Genomic DNA, 10528 nt, shown 5'->3' on the forward strand with positions numbered 1-10528 from the left:
ATAGACAGGCAATGTGACCTGCTGGAGAAACTGGTTGGGAAACTTGTAGGGGAGGGTGGGGAGGGAGGGCCTATGTGTAGTCAATGTGAATTTCCCACTGACAGTGATGATGCAATCCCAGACCCATGCACAGAGGAACAACGGGAGTTTTCTCTCGCCCAAGCAGTGGGTGATCTCCGCCCCTGCGTGCCACCGGCAGCTGCTAATGTGCTGCTCTAGCATGCTTCCACCCCTAAGGAGTGCCTGCCTGGGTACAGCAGAGAGGCCCACCTGGTACAGAAACCCAAGAAGTTCTCCCCATAGGCCCCGGGCACTGCATCCCTATCAGTGTTCACACCACCCACCCCTTCTACTTGGTCACCATACAAAACACAAGGAGGCTGGGATGTTTGTAGCAGACAACAGTCATTTATTATTTTTAAATGGGAAAATAAATGGGGGTATGGTTGTTTACAAGTCCGGTGTCATACAAAAATAATAGGGGTTCTGTCTTTCTCAAAATAAAGGAGCTGTATTTATTTTTTTTAAAGGAACTGCATGGTTGCTGGGGAAAGGGGGAGCTATTTACAGGGGGGAGGGGGGATAGAGGGGGGAGGGGGGATACACAGTTCATGGGGGCCCGGCGGGGCATGGTGGTCCAAGCAGTGGTGCTACCTGGGGGTGTCTTGCCCACTCTTGCTCCAGTGCTGCCACCACCCGGTCAGTAACTGCGTTGTCTAGTGAAAGGGGGGGGGGGAGAAGGTTAGTTAGTGCATTGCTTCCTTTCCCTTGATTTGGAAACTGCAACCATACAGTACCATACGGTACTTATGGCCAGTCCAGAACTTCAGCACCGTCTGCAGGATCTGCTACAGCAACCCTGCACTGGCAACCATGCCTGGATACTGTGCCCGCCCATGAGCCAGCACAAGGTGCTGTCCTGCACCTGTGCCCACGCTCTGGCCTGCTGGGTATCCTAGGCAGGGGAGGCGGTGCAGATCCCGCTTCAGCCAGCAGTGGTGGCTCCAAGGTAGTCCGAGGGGCAGTCGGCCCGACCTCAGGCTGTTCACGCCGGCCCTGGGAACCTGTGGGGAGTAAGGACATAGTGAATGTTCTGCCCACAGCAGCGGGGCTTGCCCAGAGGGAAGGCACCAGCATTGCCAGAATCCCCAAGTGGGTGACTGACCACCCGTGGAGACACATCACGGCATTTGCACAACCCCTTGGTGGCACACTGTGGCACTCACCCCACAGCACTAGGCTGTGCCAGTTTGGGTCCCCTGTCTCCGCCTGGTCACGTTCACGGCAAGCTGAAGAATGTAAAGGGAGTCCTACGCTTCTTAGATTACCATGTATCAACGTACCAGTGACCAACTAAGACCAACATCTCCATCACTCTTACTGCTCAGTCCAACGGGACTTTGCCAGCAGCTGCTTGGCCAATGGATTTGGTGCAAGAGAAGTGAGGACTCCATCACACAGCCACCATTGTGGCTCTCACTGATTGCTGTTCCTGAGGGCTATGCAATTCCTTTCTATGTACTCTGCCCAGGAAGTTCCCACCTAACTCAATGGAACTACATCTCTTGCAAGGGTGTATAGGTGGGGTACAAAAGAGAACATGTGGATTTCCTTTACCCAATCCAATACACAGGAGCATGAACATGCTACGTTCGCTGCTTCTCCATACAGCAATGGAACAGGGGGCAGGGGGCTGCCCTAATGGGCAGAGATAGTGACAACTCACCAGCTGGTCTACAGAGCTCCGGGCTGGGCTGCCCAGCCAACACCCACACAGCTCCCTCAGTCCCTGAAGAAGGGTGGCTGGGCAGCATGGGGTGGATGCTCCCCGTGCAGCTTCAGTACCTGGTAGAAAGCTCCCTTTAGGATCTTAAACTTGGACCAGCACTGGAGGGCATCATGCCGGTAGCCAGCTTTATGCATGCTGTGAGCGATGCAGTGGTACAAGTAGATGGTCGGGAGACAGGAGCTGTGCACCAGTCTCTTGACCCATCCACTCCCCTGGATCAGTCTCAGCAGCATGTGCACCTCTGGCCCAAACCAGTATGTCCCCCGGTGCTAGGGAGCCACTTTACCTTACCTCCTGCACCCACTCGCCCTCCACAGTATGCCACCTGTCGCCATTGTCCAACACTGCTCCAGTGTTGGCCAGCTCAGTCAGTCATCTCCCTTCCATCCCCTCCCAAATGACATGACCCTTAGTCTCACAGATGTTATGTAGAATCACACAAGCAGAAGTTACAGAGGTCACGTTCTTCTTGGAAATCTCAAGCATTGCTGTCAGGCAATCCCATAGGCTTTTAAGCTTTCCAAAGGCCCTCTCCACCACATTGCAATCCCGCCCAAGGCAGTCTGCTGATACCTGCTATTTGGGAGTTAGGGGGTAGCGGGTAGCAAGACAGAAGTGAGCCTTCTGACTGTCCAGGTGGCCTCCATGTGGTTTCATGAGCCATCGCCAGATGGGGTAGATGCTGTGTGGCGCAACCGGGGAGTGGATGGACCTGAACCCCATTGACAGTGATGGTGGGGTTCCCGAGAACAAAGATGCCAGCCTTCATTGTCTCAAACAGCGCAGAGTTCTGGAACATAAAAGCATTATGATTTTTTAGGGATATATGAAACTCTTACCTGGCTCTGCAGTGGGCAATCCACAGTTGGGGGGAGGCCCTCCGTCCCGCCCCCCGGAATCCTCCCTGGCCGGCTCCACTCTGCACGACTCGGTGGAGCCGCCAGCCAGGGCCACCCGCAGCCAGACATCCGGCCACTGGGCTACACAGGGATGCAAATGGCGGCCGCCATAGCTGCCGCCATTTACATCTGTGTCTTTAGCCGTGATAGGCTACATAAATATATACGTAGCCTATCAACGGCTAAAGACACGGATGCAAATGGCGGCGGCTACGGCGGCCGCCATTTGCGTTCCTTCCTGTTGCCGTGATAGGCTACGTATATATTTACGTAGCCTATCACGGAAAAAGACAGGGGCGCAAATGGCGGCCGCTACGCCATTTGCGCCCCTGTCTTTTGCCGTGATAGGCTACGTAAATATATAGATAGCCTATCACGGCTAAAGACACAGATGCAAATGGCAGCAGCTACGACATTTGCGTCCCTGCCGTGAGCTGTGATAGGCTACGTAGATACTTACGTAGCCTATCACGGCTTGCCAGGCACGCAAATGGTGGCTGCTGTAGCCGCCACCATTTGCAGCCTCAGCCCGGCAGCGGCTGGAGCCACCGGAGCTGCCACTGCCTCCAGAGCCGCTTCCACTGCCGGAGCCGCCACCGCCGGAGCTGCAGCCAGGTAGGCTCCATTTCACGGGGCTTTCGCGGGGTGGTGGGGCAGTTTGCTCCATTCCGCCACAGATTCCAGGGGGCCAAATTCACTGGAATTTGGCCTCCCTGGGATCCGTGGTAGAATTCTCTGACATCCCTATGATTTTTCGCACTCCAACGAACCTCCATGTCAATGAACTGGCCTGTTTGGTCAGTTGTTCCTTGAAGGAAGATGGAATAGAAATGCTTCCAGTTGATGAAGACACCCCCTGTCTTGTGGGTGACACAATAGCCACATGAGATCCAGCCATGGCTGCAATGAACTGTGGGAACCTCAACTTTCCAAACCCCTCCATGATCTGAAAGAGAGGAAGTGAATGAATGGTTGCTTTCTGATGCCAGGACAGCAATTCCCCCACATTGCCACACAGCCCCCAAGTACCCCTTGAGCAAGTTCAGCCAAAGTAATCCACGACAACCCCCCACCCCCACCCCAAAGTAAGCAACCTGGTGGAAGCCCAGTCCCCCAAGTTGCAGTGCAGTGCTATGGAAGACATACCTGTGCGACGGAAGACATACCAGGTCACAGCCACATCACAGAGGCACGCCCAGGATTTAGAAACATCGGAAGCTGCCTTATACTGAGTCGGACCCTTGGTCCATCTAGCCCAGTATTGTCCACGCTGACTGGCAGCGGCTCTCCGGGGTTTCAGGCAGGATTCTTCCCTTGCCCTACCTGGAGAAGCCGGGGATCACATCTGGGACCTCCTGCATGCAAAGCATGTGCTCTGTCACACTGAGCTATGGCCCCTCCCCTGGGCATGGGACATACTGCAGGGGAACTGCCTGGGAGCCGCTTTACGTAAAAAATACGGAGTAAAAGGACCTTCAGACAATGCGGCTTTTCAAGAGGGATGTGGCTGGTTGACTACGGATTGGCCGCGACATCATGTGTTGCAAAGGACCTCAAACTGCTCTCCCTTTGCACCAAATTGTTTGTGTAGATTGCTCCACAGCTAACTTTATTATTGGTTTTACTATGTTTGTGCAGTCAATTGAATTCTGTTAAATAATTGATATTCTTAAGCTGCAATACTATAAATACATACCAGGGAGTAAGTCCCACTGAACACAGTGGAACTTACTTCTGAGTAGACATGCACAGGATTGCACTGTCCATTCTATCGATGTATTGACTGATTTCCTGAATTAAGACTGAATAAACTGGACCCTCTGAAATATAGTAGGGAAAGAAACCCTCCCAAATATCACAAGATTTATAAATTGTTATATAGAGCTCCTGTAAGAAATTTAAAATGCAATATGAAAAAGCTTATTTAAGGCAACAGTCATACCAGGTATACTAAAGAGGACTAGCTAAAAAAAAAAAAAAAGCCTGCTTTCTAGACCAGCGTTTTGATTTTTGGCCTAGGTTACAAGTAAGCAGCATCAGCTTGACCTAAGAAAAAGGAAAATTGGAGAGAAAAGGCTATTGCTTCATGACCCAGGCAGGTATACTGTAAACCACAGGTTAAAACTACAGAGAACAAGTTGGGAAATTGCTACAGGACTGCAGAGTAAACAAGATGTCAACAAATAAGAAAGCCAGAACGGATACTTGAGGAGGTTAGACCATCCTATTGTAACCAATCAGTAAGTTTAAAACATTAGAGTTGCTATTTATGGCAGTGTGTGTAGGAAGAAGTTCACAAAATTGTTGTCGTTGTTCAGTCGTTAAGTTGTGTCCGACTCTTCGTGACCCCATGGGCCATAGCACAACAGGCCTTCCTGTCCTGCACTCTCTCCTGGAGTGTGCTCAAGTCCATATTCATTGCATCAGTGATGCTATCAAGCCATCTCATCCTCTGCTGTCCCCTTCTCCTTTTGCCTTCGATCTTTCCCAGTATCAGGGTCTTTTCCAGGGAGTTTTCTCTTCTCATTTCGTGGCCAAAATATTTGAGCTTCAGCTTCAGTATCTGTCCTTCCAATGAGCACTCAGGGATGATTTCCTTTAGGATGGACTGATTTGACCTCCTTGCAGTCCAGGGGACTCATAAGAGTCTTCTCCAGCACCACAGTTCGAAGGCATCAATTCTTCGGCGCTCATAGTCCAGCTCTCACAGCCATACGTTGCTACTGGGAAAACCATAGCTTTGATGATACGAACCTTTGTCGGCAAGGTGATGTCTCTGCTTCTTACTATGCTGTCTAGGTTTGCCATAGCTTTCCTCCCAAGGAGCAAGCGTCTTTTAATGTCATGGCTACAGTCACCGTCTGCGGTGATCTTGGAGACCAAGAAAATAAAATCTGTCACTGCTTCCATTTCTTCCCCTTCTATATGCCAGGAAGTGATGGGGCCAGATGCCATGATCTTAGTTTTTTTTAATGTTGAGTTTCAAACCAGCAGCTCACAAAACAGTATAAAAAATAGACCCTCACCCCAGATATCATGTTCTGCCTTCATTCAAGATTCTTGGGGTCTCCTTTGGCTTCATTCAGGGGCAATCTACATTACAACTTTAAACTGGTTTCAAACCTGTTTTTAGCTACTACAGATACCAAATACTAGGGATGTATGAAAGTACTTACCTTTTGCGGATTATGTTGATGGTGGGGGGGGAGGCATTCTGTCCCTCCCCCCGGAATCCTCGAACTGCTGGCTGTGCTCCACATTTCCGGCCACGGAGGGCTCTAGGTAAAAAAACAAAACAAAACAAAAGCGTACGCAAATGGCGGCAGCTACGGCCGCCGCCATTTGCGCTCCTTCTTTTTGGCCACCATTTGCGTACGTGGTTTTGTTTTGTTTTTAAACCCACCCCACCACGATAGGCTATGTAAAGATTTATGTAGCCTGTCACATCTTTTTTTTTTTTTTTAAACCTAGCCATGATAGGCTATGTAAATCTTTACGTAGCCTATCCGGTAGGGATGGGGGAGAATTTCTCCCCGAAACTTCGGAGGGCCGAGTGCCAACATGTTCAGCCGCCCGAAGTAGTTTCGGGGAGAAATTCTCCGCACCCCCCAACCCCCCGCACCGCCCCCGGGACGGGACTTACCTTTCCCGAATGTCCCTCCCGGTGGCAGGTCCTGGCGGCGGTTCGTCAGGTCTTTGACAGGGGCAGAGGCGGCAGCTGGTCTTTTGACTGGCTGCCGCTGCCGCCATTCCAATAAAAGTAAAAAAAAAAAAACGCCCCCGTGATAGGCTACGTGATGATTAACGTAGCCTATCACGGCTAGATTTGCAAAGTCAGCTGTGATAGGCTATGTAAATCATCACGTAGCCTATCACGGGTGACTTAAAAAAAAAAAAAGCGCCTACGGCTAATGGCGGCCCCCATAGGGAGCCGCCATTCACGTTCCTTATTTGGTCGCTGTAGTCTACGTAAAGATTACGTAGACTACGGCGAAAATAAGGGCAACGCTATTTGCGTTGCCCTTATTTTCACCATAGTCTACGTAAAGATTTACGTAGACTACAGCGACCAAATAAGGAACGCGAATGGCGGCTCCCTATGGGGGCCACCATTTGCGTACGCGCTTTTTTTTTTAAAGTCACCCGTGATAGGCTACATGACGATTAACGTAGCCTATCACGGCTGACTTTGCAGATCTAGCCGTGATAGGCTACGTAAATCGTCACATAGCCTATCACAGGGGCGTTTTTTGTTTTTGTTTTTAACTTTTTATTTCGCGGCCGGGCGAGGCGAGGCGCCTCCTCCCCGGCCTGAATTTCGGCCGGGCGAGGCAGGAAGCCTCCCCCCCCTGGCCTGAACTTCGGGGGGAGCAGCGAAGCGCCTCCCCCCCACCGCGAAGCAAGCTGCGAGACCAGGTAAGTGGTTTTCGTGCACTCCTACTATCCGGCTGCCGCCGGAGCCGCCGCCGGAGCCGCCGCCGCCCGGAAGATCTGCCCCAGGTGAGTCTCGTCCTAGAGGGGATCCATGGGGGGGGCAGGGGGGTGGCAGGCCATTCCGCCATGGAGTTCGGGGGGCCGAATGCAATGGCATTTGGCCTCACCGAGATCCGTGGCGGAACTCTCTGACATCCCTACCAAATACAGGAATTCTGAGAATTGTAGCTCTAGGAAGAGGGGCCGCTTGGGCAGAGGACAGGGGTCTCTAGCAAAGAATTCTCAGTACCCTTATGAAACTGCAGGATCCCTTTAGATAAACCAGTTTGAAACCAGTTCAAAGTTCTAATGTAGATTGCCCCTCAGAGAGTCTTTCAGGTAAGGCAGAGCCTTCACTGGTGAATTCTAGTCTATTAATAGAATAGAATAGAATTCCATTCTATTATTTTTCTATTTCTGTGTTAAGGTTGTGTGCGCATGCTATTTTCTTTAATAAAATAATTCTTATTTCAAATAGTTGTCTGTATGATCCAGGGCTTCCTTGTACCCTAAGACAAACCAGGTCTCTCGGAACCCTAGCCAGATACAGATAGGAAGTCAGGGCCTGTCACTAGCAAGCAGGAAGTCTGGTTAATTAGATGTGTTATCCTTAAATTTTTCTCTTACGCCCCCACATCACAGCGCTAATACGAATAATTATGTGAGTGAAGATGCAATGGCCCTTTTGTTTGTAGAGACAAAGGTTTAAAAGATATTGGGAAGGATACAGGAATAAAATAACTGGAACAAAAGGCTAAATGATATTGATTAAAGGGGCATAAATCTTTGAGGAGGGGCACTCTCTAAGACATCTATATAGGGCCCAGGCAGTGAAAGACTTTGTAAAGTCTAGAGCAGCCCCCTGAGACAGGCCCAGGAGCCAGGTGTAGGTCTGGACTGGTTGAATGAAGTTAGGTTGGTTCTTCACACTCAGGAAAAGATGTGCTGCAGGCAGCTTTTCGAAGCATGTCCAGGAGTAGCTCCTTGCAGAGCATAGTGTTATGCAGCTTTCTGGCCTACTCCGGCAGCTTAGCCAGGCAGGTTATTTTCTAGAGAGGACAGTGATCCAGTTTAGGAACACAACAGATGCATCATTTAGATTCTTCTTTTGGAACACAAAACTAGGCCTTCCTTCTTGAAACTGTACTTCAACACACTCAGGCCTTCTTACTTCCAACCCCCTCTCTGACTTTCTGGCCCTGCCTCTCTTCAGACCGCTCTCCTACGAGGGGCCACTCTTAAAGGTACATGCAGCATGTACTGGCTTTGTAACAATACTGCAGGCATATATCGTTGAGGTTACAAAGGCAACGTTAAGTATAGCAAGCTCTTGGCTCTCTAGGAGGGGACACAGCTGGCATATTTTGGGTTGGACGTGGGAAAAGGTGCTCCTGGCCACTGTTGCCAGTTGGTAGGGGATTTGGAGGAACGCCCTGCATCTGCTCCAACGGTGTGATACGCGCACTCTCAGTCAACATTTTTTCTTCTCCAGGGGGTTTCTCCATGAGCAATTTACTCCAAGCTGGCTGCATGTGAAGGTCATTAGGGATACATGATGTTGTGGCCATCCAGCAGCCACCCCTGAGCTTATTCCGGAAAAACTGGATTTTCCGAGACTGCTTAAAATCCGATTCTTTTCCTTAAGTCAGGTTGTTCTCCCCTGTATAGTTGTTCCCCAGCCCCCACATTTACCTTGGGTACGTAAGCCCTGCCCAGGGGTGTGCCGTTCACTGTGACCTCGCTCAAGGGGTGTTTCCTGTCCCTGTGTGTCCCAGCACAAACCAATTAGTGTCTACTCAGAAGTAACTCCCATTGCTGTCAATGAGGCTTGAGCACAAATTTCGTAAAGGCTGTGAAGTGCGATCTCAAGGCTCCCATTCTCTGTTGTTTGGTTTATTGCCTTAGGAAGTATCTTCACACCTTGTTATAAGGATCCTGCACAGCATCTGTCAAGAAAGGGGGCTGGTCCCCTCCCATCTTTCCCAGCACAAGCATATGTGTGTGTACTTGGAAGTAACTCCCATTGTGCTCAATGAGGCTTGGCCCTAAAATGCACACTCCAAGGAATCACTGAGATGCCCATGAATAGAAATAACGCATTTAGGAGCTGTGAAAGAAACACCGTTAGGTAAAAGCGAAACTGCACGTAGCCAGGAGTTCTGAGCAAGTAAGCATGGTTATGCAGATTGTGTGAGACAAGCTTAAATCTGATGAATAGCTAATGACTGACTTTCTCCACCTTTATGCAGTATTTTGTATGCAACCAACTGTTGCCAAATGTGCCTTTGTCTGTATCCAGGTATAAATATTCTAAGACTTATTTATTTATTTATTAAGCAGATCAACAGATCCTCTTCCGTACATGTCTGTCTGTCTTTTGTTCAGCTGAATAATAAAAGCGAATACCTGGAAATAAAGAGAAGATTTTTTCTTTCTTTCACGGATCCTTAATGTCGACACTTTGATCCTTCCATTGATCCAGCATGGCAGCAAAAACACTGTGTTACTGATTGTTTGAAGTAAGTAATGCCTCGAAGCTGGGAAGCTGGGAGAGAGAGAGATTAGGAGATTGTTCGGCAGATAAAACACTCTGTTCTTTTAATGATTGTTGCTTTAGGAACATGCTTAAAGCAGGTGCAGGGAGGGGAGAGAGAGAAGGAGTGATTCTTATTGAGACAAAAGGTGTTTCCTATTTCCCAGCAGAAACATGTGTGTCTACCCAGAAGTAACTCCCATTGTAGTCTATGAGGATTGTTTCTGAAATGCAGGTGCATCTGGAGCTTCAGGGGAAAGGAGAAAAGAGGGGAGAGCCTGGGGTGGGAGGGGGATCCTCTCTTATTGGTGAAGTAGCCCCTGCCAGACATTCACTCCTGTTAGATAAAAAGTCCTTGCTTTCGGTTTAGAAGAAAAGGATGCCAGGCAGGCAGCAGTGGATCCAACACTATTTTATTGAACGTTTTGCAAAATGGGTACAGAGCAGTCTGGACCCTGAGCTAAGCGTGCATAAGTCTTTTTATACCTCCACCCCCTATACATTTTTGCTAGTGATAAGATATTTTAACCGACTAAGCTACTAGCTGACACAGCAGAAGCATGACCTGCAAATGTACAATGGGATAATGTCGGCATGTTTATTTTTGTGATTATGCTTATGTGCCTGTCCTAACCATGTTTTACGACTTCCCTTTTTAACAAATGTACATTCCCACTGGACATGTGTCCGGTGGGCTCAATAATTATGACTAATAGCTCAAAGGTCTAGCAAAGAGCTGACAGCCAAACAATAAGAGGACAATCTTTTTCTAACAATTCCCTCCTTTAAGTCTTTACTCATGTCTTAAAGCATTTTAAAACGGAGTTTCTTTAT

The 10528-nt window shown here is 49.2% G+C and overlaps 1 protein-coding gene across 1 annotated transcript; it reads right to left on the reverse strand.

Moving 5' to 3' along the window:
- Positions 1 to 391: 391 nt before the first annotated feature.
- On the reverse strand, positions 392 to 9677 carry LOC146351709 (uncharacterized). Its single transcript, XM_084842093.1, has 4 exons — positions 9568 to 9677; positions 3459 to 3634; positions 2363 to 2579; positions 392 to 1064 (listed from the first exon to the last, which is right to left on the reverse strand). The coding sequence occupies exons 2-4, from the start codon at positions 3462 to 3464 to the stop codon at positions 808 to 810; spliced, it is 480 nt and encodes a 159-aa protein (XP_084698219.1). The 5' UTR covers positions 3465 to 3634; positions 9568 to 9677; the 3' UTR covers positions 392 to 807.
- Positions 9678 to 10528: the final 851 nt, after the last annotated feature.

This window comes from Heloderma suspectum, chromosome 3 (genome assembly GCF_057233095.1).
Source record: "Heloderma suspectum isolate Gila_16-S chromosome 3, 16-S_ref, whole genome shotgun sequence".
Lineage (NCBI taxonomy): Eukaryota > Metazoa > Chordata > Lepidosauria > Squamata > Helodermatidae > Heloderma > Heloderma suspectum.